At 35.5% G+C, this 24,651-nt stretch overlaps 1 protein-coding gene across 6 annotated transcripts in view; it reads right to left on the reverse strand.

Moving 5' to 3' along the window:
* Positions 1-24,651, reverse strand: part of LOC126926078 (lachesin-like) — a 549,080-nt gene that overhangs the window by 4,551 nt on the left and 519,878 nt on the right. For all 6 annotated transcript variants that reach the window (XM_050742192.1, XM_050742189.1, XM_050742191.1 and 3 more), the window contains one exon: positions 12,718-12,888. In XM_050742192.1, the coding sequence (XP_050598149.1) occupies positions 12,718-12,888 (171 nt within the window). The remainder of the gene's footprint in view (positions 1-12,717; positions 12,889-24,651) is intronic.

Here is a 24,651-nt window from a genome sequence, read left to right on the forward strand (position 1 = left end):
ATCACAACGGGGCCAGGTAAACGAGCGAAAGGGACAACGAACTCTTCGCGGCAGCTCATCGTTTTTGGTCGCAGCTAAGATTCAAAAAACGCTACAAGGAGCTTCGATAATTGCATCAACTAACTAGTTCATTAACCTAATCCTGCCCCTAACAGGCAAGTCCCCTGCCTATATTAAACACAGAGAAAGTCCGCAACATTAGCATCCAACCTAACGATATCCTGGTCAGTTTCGATAGACAGTCTCTCTTTGTTCGGGATTTTGAGTGATCCTCAGTTTACGACACGAATTCTCACCTCGCAAGGTGTAAGATTTACAATGCGGACCCCGTCAAGGGGTTAAATGGCACCCTAAGTGCTCCTTAATGTCATAAACTTCAACACCCAATGAGAACGCGACACTAGACCAGGACGTTACGTTACGCGCCCTCCAGCATGTACGCACAAGATGCACCACATGAGAGACGCCCACGACAGTTCGATAGTTACAGGATTGGATAAAGTAAATTCCTACTTCACAGGAAACATTGACAAAAACACACCCCGTGACAGATAGACGGACAGTTAGAATGTAAGCTGGACAGTCACCGCTTAAGTTTAACTCCGTTACGTACAGTCCATACTCTTCTGTGCATACTAAATAGTTCAAATAAACTATTAAACACAAACTTAATAGACAACTTTAATTCCAGCTTGAGCGTTAATAGCGTTCAAGGTTCGCAACGTCAATCGACCAGTTGCAACCTGATTGATTGCCACCTAGTTGATAAATCGCAACACTGTTCCTTAACTTGCCAGTCTTCAATATCATCGTCATCACCAAGGACCATATCCTGAACAACCTGCTCCCTTCATACAGCATTGTCCCGCTTCTACCTATTTTCTCTCCCGAGGAGAATCTCTCGAGAAACGCATTTTCAAGGAATCGTCCAACCGGTCCAGATATGTAGATGATAACCTTGTGACTTGGCCCCATGAAAGTCTGGTGAATTTCCACGACTTCCTTAACTTGCACCATCCAAATGTCAAGTTTATTATGGGAATAGAAGTTAACCTCCACTTACCTTTCCTGGATGTATTTTTGTCCAAGGAACAAGACAATCCTCTCGGTCATCGAGTTTGCAGGAAACTCACCGATACTGACAAGTATCTTCATGCATCATCCCGCTACCAACCAACCCAGAAGGACTCGGTCATTTTCTTATTTGTCAACCGCACGGTTAATATTTGCAAACAGGGTCTTTTGCAATCCGAACTAGACCATATGAGAACCGCGATAACCTCCAATGACTTCAACCTTACTAAGAATAACTATTTCACCAATATCATCAATAGTCCTTTCAAACACAAGAATAAAAATTCACAAGATGACCAACATACCGTCGAACATTCCTATCACACGACCTTCTTTCCATACATCAAAGATATAATCGATCGCATCAGAAGAATCCTCCACAAGAGCAGTATCAAAACAGTTTAGCTAACACATACCAAGATCTCACGAATAATCGCCTCTCTTAAAGATCCACTGCCACAACTAGAGATATTGAGGATTTACAAAAAATCCTACTCATGTGTGAAGTCTTATATTGGTGAAATTAGCGAGGGTGTGAGTCCACAGCTTGCAAGACATAACATACTCTTTGATAAGATGCCCGTTTTAGCAAAGAACATGGGTGTTTCCCAAGGAAATACAGAGAAACAACAGAAATTACCAAGCATCCAAGCAATATCAATAGAGATATTTCATGTCAGCCCTATATGGGTACATTCTCCCTAACATACATGTAGTATCTTAATGGGTCTTTAGAGGAAAGGACAAGTAACGATGTTTTGATTTAATAAATAATATTCAAAACAACGAAATGATTACAATGCTGTCGTACGTCTTATTCTCATACTCGGCTTTCGACTTCCCGATTCACACTCTCTGGCTTCTTCACTCGCTCGCTCTCGCTTCTCAACTCGCACTGCACGCCTTTTGCATTCGTTCTCTCCGGCTTCTCAACTAACACTGCCTTTAGCACCTCTTTGTTTTTTCCCGTCCTATCGAACACGTGTTCCGAAAACGCCCGTGGCCAGGGTCACGCAGGCCTTTTCCACGAAACTATCCACTTGAAAGGACCGACGACACATTGACGTACCCGACGATGCCACGGCTCTCGCGACATTGTTTATGGTTCGGCCGATATCTTAGGCCTTTTGCCCACGATACTACATACATACTCTCTCCCATTCTTTAACCCTTTGAGTGCTGTGGGCGCATATAGGTGTCTGGCGAAAGCTATCGGTGTGGACTAAGGACATATATATGCGTTTTCTGTAAGTGCCCGGCATGGACTAAGGACGCATGTATGGGTTTTTCAATTTTTCCGAACACCTACGCAGGAGTAATACTATTCCGTTTGTGTGAAATAAATATAAATGCATTCCTTACGGCAGTAAACAAATGCCAATAGTGCCTCGTTATTGTTGAAGTGGTCACCACTTGTAAGAAAACTCTACATCTGGTTTTTTTAGTTTTCTCAAGCACTGAATTTTTCACACACAACTAAATTATTAACTTGTGTTATATTTATTAAATTTAGTTTTCTAGTTTATTGTTTTCTAGTTTATTACCCAAATTCTAGTTAACTGTAAATTTCAATGTTTATAATAAATAATTAAAAATAACTAAAAAATAACGCTCTTGAATCATTTAATCTCGTGCAAAAGAATTACTATAACTTATTACGATTTGCGCTTTGAATAGTCAATCAACAGAGTTCAGTCTAACGAAAAAGTATTCCGTCCACAGCGATCGTCAGCGCTAGACGCGTGCCGTCCGTACGGACGACATAGGTCGCGAGTATCCAGCACTCAAAGGGTTAATTGATCAGCTGATCTTCATCACGCACCTGGAACTCACAACTGAAAGTGTTCGTCATCCTGACTATCGATCTGGAAAAACCAAACCGACGTGAAAGTGCACTTTTCCAGGTGCACACCAGTATTAGTTGCGAGGTCCTAATGAAGCCAACTGCAATGCTAGCGAAACATTGGAATCCTTCTACTTCCAGACTCTTTCACAGAAGCCTCAAACAATGTCGAATGAAGCAGTATTAAATGCAACAATACCAACTGTACAGATTGTAAAACAATCTTATAGCAGTATAGTAAGAAATATAGAAACCTTATTTTTCCTACTTTGATAACTCATCGATAGTTGCATCATCGTTGATCCAGGTCATAGGTTACACTGAAAGCTATTTTGAGCGATAGCTCGTATCCACTTAAAAGGACAAATTCGTGCTTACTAGGGCTATACAAGTACGTAAGATTATGGCCTCGAGTGGCCTTGGAGAAAGTTGGACAGTCTTGGACAGGTACTCGCCACATACGAGCTTAATTTGTTCGACACTTTACGGCGTAAAATTTTCTACTTGTTTTGGAAGATTCTGTTTCCCTGTCTTCCGACTCAGACGTCTATGATTGTAATAGTAAGCGTACATGTGACCAGCGTTTCCATTTCCCAAGATTTCGCGCACGCACAGGTTCCGAGTTAAATGGACGATTCTGTATGATTCGTCCATGATTTGCAATAATGCAATTACAATGGAATATCGAAGTACTATTGTATTTTTACTGTACTCCGTAAATTTTGAGCTTCTATTTCTCTCTTCATAAACTCATTGTGAGTTTTAAGATTTTCCATTTTTTTTAATGATCCAAGATCGTGTCTAAATATGTTCAATTTACTTTTGCCTGTAAAAGTTATCTCATCTCAAAAGTTTCACTGTATAGTATTATTTATAAATATAATATTTCGGAAATCCTTCAATCTCTTTTTAATATTTTCTCTGAGCTGATTGATAGTCATATTTTCGACTTCGCAAGGAATTACATACAATACTTGCGAATGTAATATTTTTCAAATGATTTGTAGTGTTCTCAAATTGTTCTTAATTAATTAAACAAAACTACAATTACGTTCATTGATTTTGTATCGTTGTTCATTTCACGCTTTATTTTACAGCGTCTTTTATGACATGTCTCTATTAATGCTTCTTTATATTTCTTTATATTTCTGTCTTTCTGTAATATGCGATATTTTACACGATTCCTGACCTTTTGTTATTAAATGTGTAAATACATCGAAGAAACTATATTTTCTACGCTTGTTACAAATACTTACACTTATTGACTACTTTGAGTAGCACTGGAAGCGTTAATTTATGCGATATATATTATTGGCCAACAATACACGTTACGACGAATTGAATATTAAAGATGCTATTCAGTTAATGAGTGGTATAGAGTCATTGTTGATCCCATCAAGACGGTAATACGTAACGATCCTGAAATACGTTGCGCGTCAAGCCAACGACGAGCGACTGATTACTTAGATAGAATAGAGCTGCTAGAAAGCGAAGATGGCAGTGAGTTGATCGAATCTGAAGATAATTACTGGGTGATGACGTGCGGGCCGCACACGATAAGAATTTCTCCGAGGCATGAACCTCATGACATGAATGAGGCAGAACCTCAGTATCCGTTCTACCTTCGAAGTGAAATGGCGTTATGAGACGAGGTCTCGTGCGAATCCTATTTATAACGAGTAGTATGGACAGCTTCGAAGCAACGAAATATCATCGCTGTGCGAAAGAAGTTGCAATTGTTTAGGTACAATGATAGGTATGTGTATTAAAAAACAAAAAACATCACGTAAAACAGGGAAACGGTCTAAAGAATCGGCTAATTGTCAAAAATATAGATTTACAAATTGGTCTTTATGTCTTCAAATATAGGAAATTTCTAATATACTGAAATCTTGCTGAAAAGCAAGTTTCCTTCGCAACTCATTTCGATTTGTATGCGTTTTTATCGCGGTACGAATTCCATATGTTTATATACGCGACTATGTAGGTGTGATATATTTTATCTGGCCTTAAGGCCATTTTTGATCTCCCATCTTTGACGGGATATGGTGACAGTGCTTGATTTATATCATCAGTCTTCACCGTCATACCCGGAGCAAATATTATCCCTGTCCCCGTGATCTGATCCCGGCCAGTTGAGTGAGTCGCACAATGCGGCTACATATTTCGAGAAGTTTGAATAATAATAAAACAAAACGAAGTGAATAAAATTCGGAGACATGGAAGGTAGGGTAACGATAGTGGAGGTTCTGTAGAGTAATGATGCAGAATAAAGAGTACAACTCACCCATTTTTATGATCTTGAAGCACATTATTATGGACAAGATCCTGAATAACTTTCCCTATTTTATGTTTAGTATCGTTTGTATTATATAACAATTCGTTTTAAACAGGCCTTCGTTTTTCAATGAAAGCAATTACATATAATTATTACATTTTTGACCAGGTGAAGATCAGAAGAAAGTCCAACATTTCAAATATCGGTTGATTCGTTAAAAATTATTTACTATTGCTACTTATTTGCGTATATGAACTATATATCATACGACATGATATGATATGATGTTATGTATGTGATACGTTGTATTCTGTTCATCTTTTGAGTCAGCGCGCCGTATGTTCTGCCGTGCCGAGCTACCGCTTAGCCAGAGTCATTTTTACAATCGTTGTTCAAAGACGAACAACCTCGAACCGAAAATACCTGCTGCAACCTCTGGACAAGACGGAGACCAAACCAGCCCTTGAATCTCTCCTATTCTTTCCTACCCCAAAGAGTTGCACAAAAATTCCTTCGCACATTCATTAAGCATCTCTCTACGTGACAAGTCAACTTTCTTTTTTTAAAGACTCTCCATCAGCCATACTAATATATACTAACATATATACAATAAATAATATGTATATTTATATGTCGGAGATGTAGGGACATCGGGCCTTTCTTTAGGAAGATTCCCAATACTTGGGCTCAAGGTGACGTAACTGGTCGCCGAACGTAGCCACGGTCACGGGATGAACGAAATGTCTTACAGAGGAAGTACCGATGTTGAGGGACACGCTGTATAAACAATCAAGTCTCGACTGCCTAGTTACGGCGCTTGGGAATTTGTTGATATTCCCGATCAATATGTAATTGACAAATGTGACTGTATCTGTCTTTTATTTTGCAATCACCTTGGAGAGTTTACTGTCATCGTTTTGGCAGTCAGTCTGAAAGTAACCCAGCGTCTGAGTAAACGTGTCTGCGTGCTACCAAATATATTCAAACGTACAAAGAGTTTTCCCGTTGATCGTGGATTCGTTATTGAACCCAAGAATACTGTCAAAAGCATCTGTTACACTTATTGTTTGTTAAACTAGTTAACCGTTAAACTAATTATTCTCTAAACTTTGTAAAGAAATATTTATTTGTGTAAATACAATCTTTGTTGTACATCACGATAACAAATTCTAACGAAGAATTAACGCGCGCCCGAAATCCTAACGAAAACCCTTCATTCGGAATAGCCATTGTTGTTGTACAAAATAGATGATAGTTAATGCTATAAATATGATTATTACAGAATTTGACAAGTAACCGTGGCGATTAGCTACTCGAGATGCTAATGACAATAATTTTAGGTTCAATAACGAATATATGGTGAACGGGATAGCAAATGCGTTTTCTTCCAAAGTCTAAGTGGAACCGAACTTACTTGTCCGCAGTTCAAGTGTAACTGAACATACTTGTCCACAGTCCAAGTGGAACTGCTCTTACTTGTCCACAGTCCAAGTGGAACTCCTCTCATGTACTTTTCTATGCACCTCTCTGTACCCCTTGGGACAACTCTATTTTTAGGGAGAGTTATACAATTCCGTCATAACTCTGTTAGGTAAAAACGTCCATCCCGTGACCGTGGCTACGTTTAGCGACCAGATGTGTCACTTCGAGCCCAAGCCTACTGGCGTAAATCGCGGGCAAACTTAATCGGATTAAATCATAAACAACTACTTCTAAGTTTTATTATTTAAGTACAACTATAATAAAAAGCCCAGACTAATGTATCGAGGATTTTCCCAAAAATTCCAAAGGAAAGGCCCTGATGTTTTTCATGTTCGACATATATATTAATATTAAAGCTATCGGATATGCAGATAAAGCAACTGATATGCACCAATTTAACCCAACATGTAATTTCTATAATTTTTCTACTTGATATTAAAAATGATCATTGACAATGAGCTAAGTTTAGATTTGGCTATATACAGCAAGGAGCAGAATCGAATCAATGTAGAGCTTTTGTTGAAAATGATAACTTATTTAACGATACTATATGAGCAGTAGATGATTGGAAACGTTCTAATACGTAGTCAGTCAGATCTACAGTTAATAGAATTTTGTCGAGACAAACGTCAACGACCTTATATCAGTAAACATGGATCTTTATAGAAGGAAACTAAAATTTGGTGGCGGATCCGTTATGCTGCAGCTCATAGCCCACGAGATGTTCCACGGTATATAGCGTAGGATCATTGATACGTATTAGCGAAAGAATGATTCAATACATGTAGAAAGAAAATTTTATTATTTTGACAAGAAATGGCACAGAAGGGCACACAAGGTTTAGACTTGAATCCGATTGAAACTCTGCGGACAATACTAAAAAACAAAAAAAAAGCTATAAAATGAATATGATTTCCCACCAAGTAATCTCGATGAATTTTTTATTGGAGAGTGATTTAGCGTGCCTGTATCTAGCATTAAGCGCTCAGACGACCAATGTGTATTATCAATATTTTATGGTTCTCTAGACGATCAATATACAGTATATTGTCCATACGGTATTGTCAATACTTATTGACAAACTGTATTTTTATACATGTTCGGCATTATCGACAATTTTCAATTAGATTTTAAAGTGTCTAGTCAAGATGTCTGACCAAAAGAAAACTTGTGCAACCACTATTTGAATATAATCAAGGCAAAAGCCAAACAAGACTTATATCCAAAAACATAAAACGCGAGGAGTAAAAACATTTTTCATGAAACAACCTCGTAAATATTCGAAATATTGACGATACGTCAATATGATGAATGTTCAATAATACTGACAATATTATATTGACAATATATCGGTTGAACATGGTCGTTTGGCGCACTTATAATGTCGAGAATCCTGAAATATCGACAATGACATCTCTCAACTGATATGGTCCCCATGTGCGTGGGACTGAGATACAACCAACCAATGTAGGGCAGACACTTTATGTCGCCTTTAATTGCACAAGCTTCACCCACCATAGGTCGGGCTGGGTCCCTTTTGTGGGCCCTATCATCTCTCTAGAACTGTACCGGTTTAGGTGGTACGCTGTTCATCCGCTGTTGATCCTTGGAGAGGCACAAAGTCTGGCAACGCCATCGGCCCATCAGATCAACAGTTGGCTGTAAACCAGTATCGCCACGAATCCAACACCAAACCACCAAGATGGGGGACTTTACCTCCGGGGCTGATCACGGCCTCCATGGTACCAAAGAAAATCATTGACGAGACTGTCGTAATAGATAGATGATCCTGTCACCGTCACTATCAGTCGGTACAACTTGGATAAGTCACCACTCAAGGGTCAAACGCCATAAATCCCGAGAATTAGAAAGGAAAGAGGCGAAGAACAAAGGTACGCAATCTCTCAAGAAGTAAGCACAAATGTGGTTGACAGAATGCCAAGACAAATTGCAGCCGTTTTAAGTGCAAGACGATCATGCACAAAATATTGTATTCGTTTAAAGCTTTTATTTCTATTTCTTTTTCGCACGCTTCAAAATGGAACTAAATGGAACGTAATCAAATTTTTATACGTTTATTAACGAAAAGCAGATGTAAATTAATATACGTGTTCTTTTCATTCCCTATCGTGATTTATAAATAAATTATCATTTTCTACAAAGAGCACTGTATCGGTTGAATTTTGCTCTTTGCTGTAAATATACAGGCTGCCTACGCTAGAATGTAGTGTAATTCTAACTTTGATTCAATTAAAGTTGTTTGCGAATATCTCGAAAGTTAACGAGTGATGGTTATATGTGTGTACAGAAAAAAGTTACTCACAATGTTGACTTTCACATTATATTTGAATCCATTTGGCATCGAAATCGGTGACATGTATCATACTCGGTATAGTTATCGATACTTGCTTTGTGGGACGATTATTAATTGTTACTTAGTAATTTTAAAAACGAAAAGGATTTTAATTTTTCGGAGCGAAAGGTAAAGATTTCCTAGAAGTAGAAAAAGTTCTAGATATGGAAACAAAAGAAAAGTTTAAATAACGGAAAGTAAATTCCAAGATTAAACAAATAGAGAATACTTCATTTTGTAGACAGAATAATAGATCCGCAACTAATTAAGTCAAAAAAGAGTAAACCTAAGTAAAAACTTTGATGATGTTGAAAATACTGTCAAGATGACCTCCACATGATGTTTTTATCATCATTAGATACACACCTTGAAACCATTAAAAACCTTCTTAGTCATTCTTTCTTGCTTTAATCGTAATGAAAATTAAAAAAAATTTGTAACTAATTTAGGTATGTAATTAGAAAAGAATTTTTAATAACAAATACACAAATCGCTTAAAAAACATAAACTGTATTCTTGTTTCACACGAAACTGCACAGCTATACTTTTTTTAGACAAAACTTGTGTTCTTTTGTTTGATAGACCGATTCTTCGAAACATTGTGTTCAACAAAGCATAAAATGCAATGTGCGATTGTATACTTCATATAGAAATCTGAGACATCTCACTTTTAAATTTAAAATATCTGTCGAACTATAGATTTTCTCGATATTGTACCATAATACATACTTTATGAAAATAAATTTGACCTTCATATGTCCTCCATGCACCTTTCTACAAAGAAACAAATCGCGTCAAATTATGTCCCTCTTGAAACCATCCAACTTTTCTTTGAAACATTTTTCGTTAAAATCGTTACTCGAAGACTTTAAGACTTGAAAACTTTATCATTAAATGAATCAGTAAAATTTGTTGTAGATCTTGTACGACAAAATATAAACATATTATCCAGAAAAATGTGGCATTCAAAATATTGTACTAATTTAATAACAATAAATACAAATTTAATAACATCTTCAGTGGTTCACTCGTTGAAAATCGAAACGAAATAGAAGCACAATATCGGTAAGAGTTCAAATACGTTGAGAGAACATTCACGGCTTATAAATTAATTTTGTCCGATAAGAAGTACCAACTGTCTTAGTTAAAACTATAAAAGAAGTTATTGTTACATATTGTAATGTAAATTACCCTAAATAATAAATAACAATTATGGAATGATTCCTATACATCATATATTATGTTTATGATAATGTTTTCTATTATATGTTCAACTGTATTTTTTCGGATCACATCCAATTATTTCTCATTGCATTGGATATTTTCATATCAAACTTGTAAAGTTTTGCCAGAATATGTGTTTTAATTAAGAAAATCACATTCCTAATCTAAAATATAAAATGCTGTACAATGTTCTATCATATTAGTATTGTTAATAAATTTTGCATATATTTTACCCAGCTTTTGTATATATTTTGCATAAACTTTGCATATTTTAACATAAATTTTACACGAACATCCACCTTCTAGTTACGAAACTCTATTATTATAATTGTGTCGAGCGTTTGAAAGAAATCTGAAAATATAAAAAGGAATTACAAGTGCAATATGTTTCGTAGAAACCACAAAAGTATTTAAACGATCGATTATCCTTTATATTAATAAACCCCAATATTTAATGGCATATAACTACATTTAACACTTATATGCTTAAGATGCTTATTCATTCTGTATACTAATTGTTTATTAAATATATGTTTGCAATAAATGTTTTGTACTCTCTATGTACATGTGTACATCAGAATAGTTTGAAATTTTACCAATATAATTACGACAGCTATGTCTCATTACAGAGCTAATGAAATTTTTTAATATTTTATATGACGCTTACAATATGGACATGAAAGTTTGTGTATACTTATAGAAAAATAATAACAAATAATATTCATATTGTTATTCTGAATAGAAGTAAGATGTAATTTGTAGGGAAATCTTTGTGGAAAAATTCGTATACGCTGCTTGTAAACTAATGTGTACAAACAGTCACGAGAACGTAATGCAAATGTACGATAGTGTTGCATAACGCCTACACAGTTCGATGAAGCAAAACGTGATAATTTTTCTAGATAATTTTATGATAGATTTTCGTATACACGAGACAGTTTCTGAACCAGGGCAATAAATTAAAAGTTGATGGCTTCTTTAGTTGGCATATGGTTAACAATGATATTTGCTATTTGAATAGTATTTTTCAGAGTTTCTGTATTCATTGCTACTGAAGATAAGTATTCATTGTTCCTCATAAATCCAAGAAGTTAATTAATAATAAGTAAATGCGCGTTCGGACGATTAATATTATTGTTAATATATAAGCTTCTCGACATTGCATTGACAATATACAATATGTGTACATTTATTGATTCATCGTCTAGAGACGCCTCGTGAACATTAAATATTAACTTAAATATTGAACGGCTTAACGGTTTAGGAACGGACAGAGGAAATTTCGTGACGTTTTGAGGTTTCGTTTTTATAATCGCATATATAATTGCTCAAATTTTTCCCCAAAATATGCTAGTTAATTAAATCTCTAAAGAGGCAAGAATCAATATTCACAATCAATTGACCATCGAATCATGGGATTGTCGCAATCAATCTAACGATATGGAATTTTTAAATCTAAATGCCTCTTGTTTCTAATGCGTGATGATTGTCTCGTTTACTGATACTATGTTAATTACTTGAAGCTTCTGCTTATGTCAGTCTCGTCGTTTTATATTCGAAGGAAAATAGGACAACAAATTTTGCTAAAATTGTATTCTATGTGTTAAGGCACAGTAACTTCAAATTAATTTTTTGTCAGAGATGCAACACATCGACGCTTATGTCATAGGCTCAGAAACAGTAATAGAATAGATAAAACATTCTGCGTGCCACAGTCATCGAAACAGTAACCAAATAGGAACAGGATAGTCACGTCTGATAGACACCCGACGATAACCCCTTCAGAGAGACAAAACTTCAGTATAAAAACCCTCCCAAATCAGCACGCAACTCTCTTTTGTCATAACACTGTGAACCGTTACTCTGTTAAATTCGTACGATAAATTTTACTATCATATCTAAGGTCCAAATTGTTTACCTTGTTTGCGAAACGTTCGAACTACGACGCGAGGAGACCACCGGTGATCTGTTAATTTCGTGATTTCCTGTGTCTTCTACGTGACGCTTACGATATCAGACTCTTATTATATTTTAAGAATTTACTAAAAACGGTATTTAACTTGGTATTTTATAGAAATGTGCAGATACGTTATTTATCGCCTATATCTAAATTATGGTAATATTTAACACGTATAATCTTTTGGGATAAAGAGCTGAACTTGATTTCGAATTCTTCTTTATTTGCTGCAGTCTTATCGTATAATATTTTTAATCCTATGGATCCTATAGATTTTTTCAATTGACCGATTAAAATTTATACTAATCCTGTAGATTAAACATCGCTCTCAGTATAGTCTTTTCCACTTTTCTTATCAAATATTTGCAAGTTTTTTCATAGATAAATTAATACATTTTACTAATAGATTAAGATACTTTACGGCTTTTGTCCTTTAAACCACAGAAACCATCAACCTTTAACTTATTTCGCTATATTTATGTATGTGATATTCTGTGAAAATTTACCTTGTAAATGAACGATACCATCAGCTTTTCCAAGAGCGTTTACGGACGAGCAAACGTATTCTCCAAAGTCCCTTTTTTCCAGAGAATTGACAGTAAGATTCATCTGCCAAGAGTAATCGTTCAACGCGTATTCTGACATTTTATATTTTTCACTGGGCAGCAGCTTCTCACCTGTGTAAGAAACGACAATATTACACTGTTTTTCATACATGCTCATTTATACAAACAGAACATACGTTTTTTACAAAATTACACAGAACGATAGAGATATGTGCAATACTGCTTACGTGTAATGAGTTTAGCAAAATAGTGGAATAGTAACACATAATCTTCGAGGATTTCGCGAAAATAAATTTGCGTATTCGATAAACGGTGTGCTGAAATCATTAGCAATGTCACGGAGCCATAAATTAGCAATAGAAAAACCAGGGGGACCTAACGAACATCGTGCAGGGCATCGAAACAACAACGTGAACCGTGTCCCAGGGTCAGAAGACAGTAACAGCATGACCTGACTCCGGCGACATCCCCGTGAAACCCCCAAACCAATATTATATAAACCTTCCCAAAATCAACTCTCCACACTCTGTTCTAACATTTTTAACCATCACTCTGTTGAGTTCACATAATAAACTCTGCCACCATATCTAAAGTCCGAATGTTCCTTACCTTGCTCGTGAAACGTTTAAACCTGGGCGAAATCATTCGAACGACGCGAGGAAACGATTTGTCAATTTCACTCTGCCTGTGTCTTCAGCGTGACAGCAGCATAGAGACGAGAGATTCAGTTGGTTTGCGATTTTCGTACGTGTTTTGCACGTGCTTTTAACCCAGCTTTACTACATATGTATGTAATCTAGCTCATCCAAAGTTTGTGTGACTTGTACAGGATCCGGCTGAACAGCACACGACAGTGGGCATGACGGGATTTCTCGTGGAAAAATAAGAAACAGACGTAAAATAACGTTTTTTCGTTTTTTGCCTCGGTTTTCGAGAAAATCGAGTTTGAACATTTATCAAGTATACTTGAACATGGCTAATTCCAGACAGGATATCATTCTACGTGTGAAAATGTAGAATACCAAAATAATCAAAAATGTAGAATAACATTTTGTACGTAGAATGATCTCCTGTCGATCATTTAGTGCTGTCCAGTCTGGAATTAACCATGTTCAAGTATACTTGATAAATTGTCAAACTCAATTTTCTCGAAAACTAAGCCGAAAATGCAAAAATGTTATTCCATATATTTTTCTTATCTTTCTGCACACCGTGTATAGATTTACAAATTTTAAGGTACGAGGCTATACTTTTATTCAAAAAGATGACGCCTGTGTATTGCTTCCAATTTCTCAGTAACGCATGTACAATTTTATAATTGTAACAGGTTATTGAATTTTGTCAAGATCAAGAACTCAAAACATGCGAATCGCTAGCGAGAAGGTACGTCCCTAGTTTTTGAGTCAAGAGAAGAAAGACAGTGCGTTTTAAGAGCGAAATTTATTATTTCGGCCGATTTCAGTCGGTTGAAACATAGAGCTGCAACATAATAATTTAGCGGAATGGGACTGCGAATAGGAAAAAGGGAAAAAGGAATGGGAATGGGAATGCGAAAACAGCTAAACAGGTCGAAAATGGAGCGGAATTAAAAAAGTAGAATAGAATTAGCGAGAGAAAACAGCAAAAAGAAGTTCAGAAAAAATAGTGAAAAGAAAATGTATTACTTCAAAACACGTGAAAGAAGAAAACGAGTATCGCCAAGTTCCATGTGTGTAGCATATTCCGAAATCTTACGATTTCGAAACGAAGCTAGAAGCTGCGACAAGCGTTGCAAACTTACTCGTCATCGTGTCAGGCATAGCGAGCTTATTGAAAACCACTGCATTCTTTTGAAAAATTACACAACCAGGTGAAAAGTCAGAAAATTCAAACGAAGAAGATGACTAACGATAAGTTGCTCTTCAAATCTCGAAAGCGAAGAAGCAGCTTACTATTGCAAGTTGATAGAGTCTTGCACTCTAGATATCGGTCCAGAAATTTTGGCTCCTCGAACTGCACAAAAACTTGACGCTATAGCACTTTCGGATAACATCAACCAGAGAATTATCGATATGGCCAAGTATATCGAAAAGCAAATTGCTAAAGGAATAAAAAGATCGACATATTTTGTGATTCAATTTGATAAATCAACCGACGTGCGTGAACATGCTATTCTATTTTGTTTTATGAGATATTCTGAAGATGAACACTTTAGGGAAGAGCCTCTTTATTGCCTTGATTTATCTGGACAGACCACTAGTTCGGAAATTTCAGGAATCCCAGGATTCAGAGTGAGGCAAATATCGTGTGAGACTAGTGGTAAGAAAATTGGGTCAAACGTAAACAACATTGGTCAGACTCGTTATTTTAATTTTGCCGATGTCTTTTTGTCTCAGTTGCGCGTTCAAATAAATTTTCTAAACATAGTAGAAAAATACCCCTGAAAAATGTCTTCAAAAAGAAACTTTGGCGTTGACGAGGACAGCGGGAATTGTGCTGACATTGCAAATAATGATTTTTTGAATATTTTTAAGAGTGACAGCGACAGCAACGATATTTTATTTCCTGCACGAAAACGTTGTAAGCGACTGGTTATCGAAGACGATACCGACGATCAAGACCGCATTAATTATCAACTATCAGGGTAATGGATTTGGAAGGAAAAAAATAATTTTATATCAGTTTGGTGCAAACAAAACAGAATTGGATATTTTTAATATGATATTTGATAATATGGCCTGGGAAAATATCATAACAGAGACGAATCGCTACGCGGAAGAAATAATAAACAATGAAGATAAAAGGCGAAAAATCGACGAAACTTGGTTTCCTGTAGATTCTAATGAAATGAAAATGTATTATAATGGCTCAGGTAAAAAATCAACAATCCAAATGAATTGGTCTAAGAGTTATAGAAACGTCAATATTTAGAGAAACGACGTGATTTAAAAGATTTCTGCAAATTACCAGATTTTTGCATTTTACAGAAAACATTACGTTTGACCATACAGAGAAATTACGCAGAATAAAATTTGAAAAAAATTTAAAGAAGCGTATATAATGAAGGAAGACATTGCTATGACTGAATCGCTAATGAAATATAAGAGACGCTTATAAGCAACTTAATCCATTGAAAAGGGCGAAATTCAGCGTTAAATTTTGTAAATTATGTGTCAGAATCGGGTTATTGTTATGACTTTAAAATATATACAGGTAGTGATAAAATAAATTCTAATAATTCTAAAACACAGTCAGTGTTACACAAAGGACTACTTACGTAATTGATACTCTTCGTCAAAGCTATTTGTAACTTTACATAACAGTAAAACTAAACTGCCGTTGTGACAGTACGACTGAACAGAAAGAATATGCGAAACGATTTCGTTAAAGCAAAATTAAAAAACTCTAATGGGTAAGTAGAATGAGGAGCTGTAATGAAATACTAGCATTAAAATGGAAATATAAATAAAAAAAGGACTGAACAGGGCAAAAATCAATTCAATCCTTCCTTAAAACCAAAACGTGTCATCGAATACAACAAAGGAATTATTGGAATTGATCGGCAAGACCAAATGCTAGTGTGCTTCCCTGTTATCAGAAAATACACGAAAGAATACCGAAAACATTTCTTTTACGCGTTTGATATTGCACTCTTTAACTCCTACATTTTGTTCGACAAAATAAATAGTAGAAAAAAACATAGTTACGCTGAATATAGAATCGATATAGTCGAATCATTACGAAAAAACGTAGCGTTGCAAGAATATAAAGGACGAGGACGATTATCGAACGGAGATTTGCTACAGAGACTACACGCGCAACGTTGGGGTCATCTTTCCAAGCATATTGACCCAGCACCATCGAAATCAAAGGTATCAAGAGCGTGTAAAAGTTATACGAGACACGAGAAACGTATCGCAACAAGAGTGAAAAAGATGTAACGTTGCATTGCACGTACCAATATGCTTCAAAAGAAACCGTACGACTGAAGATTATCAATTTTTCCGTAAATTTTTTCGAAACGTTAGTAATTTAAAATAAGGATTTATTCAGAAATCGTAATAAAATGTTATTAATTTATTATTTAATCGAAGATAATAAATCCGTATTGTTCACCGATAAATCGCTTGTAATTATTCGTCAAACATCTTACAAAATTAAACCAGTTGCACTTTAGACGCGTTTTTACATGCCATAAGATGTGTGCGATTGTCATAACTTCGACGCTTATCCGAACCGTGTAATGGCTCGACATGTGACCGACCTCGTTTATAGCACACGCCATCGGAACTTAAATCGTACAGCAAGGGATTAAGGTTGTTGCGACACTATGTGACACCGTGGACTCGCGACACCAATGTCTCCTTCTGCACGCGGAAGGGTGCTGAGGTGGCTATCGAAAGTGGAGGCTCCTTCGCGCTTCTCTCAACTGAGAAAGCAAGTAGAATAATTTCAAAGAGAGCGAAAATCTGTTTTAATAGAACCTTTGCTGGATGGCGAGCTGAGCTTCTATACATGTCGAACGTATCTAGTCCTTTCAGTTCACTTAATATCCTTCTTCAATGTTTTTGCACAAATATTTTTATAGTAAGAAATCAGATGGGCGCGCTTAGAAAAAAGCCGGCTCTTTGGATGGTCGTATACAAGATGGTAATGTTACAATACAGGGAATGTTATCACCATTTGGAGATTTTGACTACTGTAGATGTCAACACGAAATTCATATTTAATGTAATAAGTTAACATTTAAGGGCATAAGTTAAAAGCTTTTGCCATTATTAGCCTCAAAATGAGGATCCTCGTAAAGGTAACCTTTGGATCAATAAGCCTTTCATGAAAGATATCTCTCATGTGCACTTAATTATTGCGCACTTAAAAAAATTTGTTCGAGCTGTCTTCTGACGTTACTTGAATGCCCATACATAGAATGCAATATTGTCAGAATTTTCAGGTATCACTGGAAGAAAAATATCCACCTCCTAGAAGTGTTGAATTGTTAGTTTTATTTTCTAGCTATTTATGTGAGAAGATTCTCTCAGTCTTATCGCTTAGTAAAAACGAAACAAGAAAGCAGAATAACTGTCAATGTACCGCCTCGATTTTCAGAAATAACACTCTAACCACGGTTATCAAATATTCTTGTAAAAAAGCAACAGCTGTTTTCGCATTAATTCTATTCCAATTAAATATCCTTTAAAAATTTCAATTCTATTATATTCTGATTAAATTTTCAATTTTTTTATTAGCACTTTTTCAATTGCTTGGTTTCTGGTTATTTTAAGAAGTTTTCATCGCATAACATTATATTAGGTCATCCCGTAAGTTCGTACCGACTTGTGTATACATTTTATGTGTCGATTTATAAACATACGGAGATGAGGGATCAATGCACTTAGCTGATCGAGAACAGGCTAGAGGAGATTTTCGTGGGTATAAGATCGTAATATAGTGAACACAGTGACTTCTAACAGTAAAAGATCATGAGTGAAATGCGTATCCATTTTCGACATCTCATGTTATATGAATTTCGGAAAGGAAGTTCTGTAACAATTGCCACGAAAAACATATGTGCTGTTTACGGAGAAAATGCGCTTTCATCTCGCACCTGTAGGAAGTGGTTCCAACGTTTTAGAGCTGGGAATTTCTGTTTAGAAGACGAGGAACGCTCCGGACGTCCTCCTTAGACGGACGAAGATAAAATTCGGGATCTTGTTGAAAAATCACGAAGTTTGACAGTTCAAGAGATGTCAAATGTTCTGAAAATACCTAAGACAACGTTTCATAGGTGTTTAAAAAAAAATGGGGATGGTGTCAAAGTTGAACGTTTGGGTGCCCCATGAACTTACGGAACGGAAGCGTAACAAAAAAATTGTCTGAATTTAATTGGGAAATTTTACCACATCCCCCATATTCCCCAGACATTGCCCCATCTGATTACCACCTGTTCAGAGCATTACAACACTTTTTAGTAGGTAAAAAATTTGAAAATATTGACATTCTCAAAAATAGCTTAGAAAATTATTTTAAAGAAAAACAAGAGAACTTTTATCGAGACGGAATAATGGCCCTACCAGAAAAATGGGAAGAAGTTGTACAACGAGAGGGGGATTACATTTTTTCATGAAACTGAAAGGTATGTAAACAATCTTAACATATATAACCGCTCGAAAAACGGCACGAACTTATGGGATGACCTAATATTTAAAAGTAAATAATTAAAATACTATTATACAAATAAAGGTTTTCATCTCTACACTGCAGTTTCTCAAATAATTCTTCTGTTTTCGCCAGTCCTCAGGTATAAGAAACTTAAAAACCACTGTTATAGACTAACTACAATTAAAAGGAATATGATGATACTTTTCAGATTTTCAAGTATACACGTGTTAGTCAAAGAGCTGCAGAATAAAAATTTATTTTTCATCGTATATAGCCGTATTAAATATTTAAAGCGGTCAAAGAGAAATTTGGAATTATTCTCATTGGAGCAACCGATCTCATCTGCAATACATGCTTTTAAAAAGATTCTGTGAAATGTTTAAAATTTTCATAATTTCCGGTTGCATGTGATTAACTGGATTGTAAGTAATTAATCGTTGCTTTGATCTTTCACCGATGGATCCTATGAAACTCGAATATCGCTTGTTTATTGTGAAACAAGTACCTATTTGGAAAATATACTGACTACATATGCACATACTTTATCCATTCTGTTTAACAGAGAAAGTTATTTCATGTGTAATTATCTTACTCTAAATAAATATCTTCCTGAAAAAGATATTATATTCATTGAGATTTAGTTGAGGGTACGTTGTTACTGTACAATTGTTATTGTACGTACTGTTCGAGCGCCTAATATTGCGCGCTCGCGATCATAGCGACAGCTTGCGTCGCTCTTGCTAAATTATTAAAACGATTGCGAAGACAGACAGGTGAGTTCCGCGGACGAGAAAAGATGACTTTATTTTTATCTCGTGTGAAATGCGTATGTACCAGATTCGTGCTAATATAGTGTCATAAAAAATCGGTGTTATTGTTCCTCTTATCCACACATAACACGTACATACAATTTATTAGGCAATTAACGCCAAATTGAAGATTGTAAACAGCCCAGCCATCTTAGCCAAATGCGCGCGCCACAGCGAACTATACGTTTCTCACCGCGCTCGGACAAGCCAACACTACTAAATTGTTGTATTTTATTATGTACTGTACTTTATAAAAGGAGAAAACGTCCGAAATTAACTGGGAACAATTCCAAGTAAGCAATAACTGATAATAATAATAATATAAAAAAGAAAACGCGTTACTAAGGTCAACATTGGAGATCTTCCCGATCGGTCATGTAGCGATTTACTTTAAAGTGGGGACATCTCCTCGATCGGTCATGCAGCGATTTACTTTAAAGTGGGCAGATCTCCCTATTCGGTTGGCTAAGTGTGAATCAGGATAAGAATATTCGTCGATGGTCTGGGTAGTTCAATTGGAAAAGCAGCCGTCGAACGGAAGATCCTAGCTCAAGCCCAAGGGGACAGCAAACTCGATTAGCTGAATATTTTCTTCCTTACAAGATCGCTTTAACAAGTGAAGAAAAAAGAAGAATGCGATACTTGAAGAGCTTATAGCGCTCATCGAGTGGATAATCGTGTAACGAACATTGATTTTAAAAGTAATCCTGTCGATATGAAATCAATTTTTATTATTTACTAATGTTTCGTATCGTGACTCTTCACAGCACATTGAATTTACACGCTTCATAGACACATCTGTAATACAAATCTTCATATCGACAATCATATAATACATTGACGTACATTTTCAGATATCGCTTTCGTTCTACTGTCCAACACGCGTTGTCGTAAGTCCAATTTTCAGTCGTAAGCATTATTTATCAGCGATGATCAGACCAAAGTTTTTAAGCGACCAAAAGAAAATTCAGAGAATTCAAGTCAAACGATCGAGCAAGCTATCCTCCTCGTCTTATCCGCCTTTCTCCGAAGGTTTAATTTACATGCTGCTTCTCGTTAGTCAGTTAACTGCGTTTGACATGTATACACGTCAATCTAAAACTTTATTTCGGTGCGATTGACGCGTATACTCGTCGTGTCAAATAAAAAATTACTATTTATTGTAAAAACGCAAAATTTTAATAAGAAGCAATATAAATGGCATTTAGTGATATGCTTCCTTTATACTTCCAGTAAACCTATTATCTATTTTATAAGAAAAAGAAAAAAGTTTTTAAAAGAAGATTGAGTATTTAATTATTCTTTATGGTATATCGGTTATGCTCCGTATAATGTATTGGTCTATTCCCCGAATTGTTCTGTGTACTTGTTTATTTTTGTTTACTTTATTGCTTTTTGACAACTTTTAGGTTTTTGATAAGAATGCCTTTTTTCAACAATAAGTCGTTAATTTGTTATCGAATAAAAACGTATTCCTTCCTCGTTTTGCATTGCTTTTTCCGTAAAATTCATAGTACAAGCATTTACCCTGCTGTTGTCACGATCGGCATACTTCAAATCCGGTGGACCGATGATGGAGATAAAGATGTGGCGGCCTTGGCGACAATGTATATCGCCGAAGTGCCTAATGAATCATCGATATCCCAACGGTCCTTCCACCGAATATTCTAGAAGCGTGGCAACGGTCACGTACGCCTACAGGGTAGTTGGGATATCGAGGGATGACAAACAAAGAAGAAGCAGATCCCATCGAAAGTCAAATTGTAAGAGCTTCGGTCTTGGAAAGTCACGGCTGGAGCTCAGAAGCAAATCGCAGTCAGTGTAAACTCAGAGTACAAGAAATAAATTCTTTTGTTTTTTGTTACATTTTATTTTTTCTTTTCGTTTGAGCTACCCCTTTTTTTACTTTACGTGACACTGTCGACGTGTATACTCGTCATTGCTTGATTTTACCTGCGCACCCCGTAAGAGATTTTTGAAAGGAAACTCCGTTAATTGATTAGCGTGATTGAGCCCCATGCTGAAATTACTTTTGATACGGCTAATTATTAAAGACTTCAACCAAGTCATTCGTTGAAAGGTTCCAATAACTTTCGCTCGACATTCTGTTCGGAAGAGAGACTGGTCCTAAAATTCCGATCCGTAAATTCAGATTTATAGTATATTTTGTCAATAACCATTGACAAAATGTCAATCGTTTCAGACAGTCGAGACAAAACTTCAAAACTTGTATACGTTGAACGTGGTACGGGTAAAGTAACTGTTTATAAATGGTTTACCGATACTACAATCATTGACAGCCTTTGAGTGCTCGTTTCTGGATTCTCTTCTACCATCCTCAAAACATTCTTTCGTATAAGCGGCAGAAAACTTTGAAACGTTGGAAAAGCTTCTTAAACAGTTTGGGAGAAGGAAATTGAGATATTTTTTGCAACGTAATATTACCATTATAACGTAATGCTCGTCATTTCCGCGTGACAATAATCAGTGGAACTAATAAATAATAATGGAATTATTAACATCACGAAAATAACGTTTATCTTACTGGATGAATACTAAAGATTCGTGCTACGTTTGCGCGTGTGAAGTAATGTTTGCTGGCATCACTAATAATCTTGTGTTTGTAATCTTGAAATAATACTTCTGATTCCTGCATGTTCGAAATATGATCAAAATATGGAACGCTAATAAACGATACAAGTGGATTTTACACGGAATGGACTGCTTTTAATACTTATCTATTTATCTATTTATCGTAGTACATATCTGTTCCTCGTGATAAGTGCTATAAGCCTTTCAAGTATCGAACTCCTTCTTTTATCAGCTTGTACAAACTGAGATGCGAGATATTTAATACATTTCTAAATAAATTGTACTCAGAAGGAATTATATAAAGGAGATCTACACACAGCTCGGCATATATGAAAAAGCTTGCATCGTAGGAGCGTGCGAGACCCTCCCGAATAATGTACAATACCAGACACGACTCGGGTTATAAATATGTAGGGACAATCTAACATCGCATCGCTTCAGCAAAAATCGGTCGGAACCAGCCCAAGAATGCGATAAGAAGCGTATGGCTGGTAATGCCGACACGCTGTAAAATGTTATTTGATATTGATATCTTCGTTTGTTTCAAGTTTTAGAGGTCCGCTCCAACAGCAGGCGGTACATGTCTGCAGCTATCGACTAATAAGGATGGACGTGACATTAAATGAAACTTTGTGCCCCGGATCCTTTGTGTCTCGACCTGGAAAAAGATGATAGTGTTTCTTATGCCCTCTGCGACTTGCTACGGCCAACATGGGGCTTATATTACGGATAACTTGTCTGTGATTACATTCAACATCCAAGTCAATCGTCAAAATGGTAAAGTCAGCATCATAGAGATGTAAAGATAGAGCACGCGAGCGAGCTGAAAAAACGATGTAGGAATAGAACGAGACCTGCATAGAGATCCTTTATGTCCTTGTCTAATAACGCAAGCACATTCGGTGCGCATGTCTAACCAGACAAGAACAGAATATTCTTCTATACAGCGTCTTCTTTGTATTCCCATATTCCCATATCGCATCTATTTATGCAGCAACATATGACTTGTGTATTCTATCTTTGTATCTTTATGGTGCGAAATAAATTCGCTGTAACAGCGAAAACATCTCCACTTGTTAAGCTCTCGAGCTGTAACTGACGGCTGACAGCAGTGATAAGCTACGCGCATATGACGAATCCCTAGCTTGCTATAATTTGTTTTTCTGCAACATGTTTGATTTTAACGTACACGTTATTATTTCTTCTTTAAACGATCTCTGTTCTTTAACTGTAAACAATGCAAAAGATTTTCCATATGAATATCGTTTGATTGATTTAGAATTAAATCTCTGTGACTTTGTAAAAAATAGAAACGTTTTGTTAAAAGAAAAGAGAGGGGAAATGTTCAAGAAGCTAGTTTAAAAGGTTATAAAAACACATTCTAGTTTTAATAGTAAATTACTCATTATTATATACAGATGTATGTGTGCTGTTTTATCGAAATGTTGGTTTCGAAGAGAAAATATATATCAGCTTGTGCGGACTCTTCTTGGCTTCGATGAAAGCAGCGAATACATTAGACTCATTTTTCACTATTATTGTTTAATGACTCATTTTTAAATGAATTACGTTCAAAAAGAGTTATATGAAGTAGGTCGCTTTCTTTTCGCTTCTGTCCGTTTCCGATCCGTTTCTGGTCCCTTTCTGCCTGGTTTTCGTCCGGTAAATTTGAAGATCATTTTAAGAAGTGGAGTATCCAAGTTGACGAAAAATTTGAATATAATCTGTTTCTTGGAGCGTTGTTCAACTTGACCGGGTGAGAAGCGGACGGACGATCTACTTTATATAACTCCTTTAGAGTGTAATTTTAAGTCAAGTTTAAAATATTATTGATTTTGTATCCATTAATTTAAATTTTTATAATTTAAAATATTATTGATTTTGTATCTATTGATTTAAATTTTTATAATTCAAAATATTATTGATTTTGTATCTATTGATTAAAATTTTTATAGTTTAAAATATTATTGATTTTGCATCCATTAATATAAATTTTTATAGTTTAAAATACTATTGATTTTGTATCCACTGATTTAGATTTTTATAATTTAAAATATTATTGATTTTGTATCCATTAACCTAAATTTTTATAGTTTAAAATATTATTGATTTTGTATCCATTAATCTAAATTATTATAGTTTAAAATATTATTGATTTTGTATCTATTGATTTAAATTTTTATAGTTTAAAATATTATTGATTTTGTATCCATTAATCTAAATTATTATAGTTTAAAATATTATTGATTTTGTATCTATTGATTTAAATTTTTATAATTTAAAATATTATTGATTTTGTATCCATTAACCTAAATTTGTATAGTTTAAAATATTA

The sequence above is a fragment of the Bombus affinis genome, chromosome 17 (assembly GCF_024516045.1).
Source record: "Bombus affinis isolate iyBomAffi1 chromosome 17, iyBomAffi1.2, whole genome shotgun sequence".
Classification (NCBI taxonomy): domain Eukaryota; kingdom Metazoa; phylum Arthropoda; class Insecta; order Hymenoptera; family Apidae; genus Bombus; species Bombus affinis.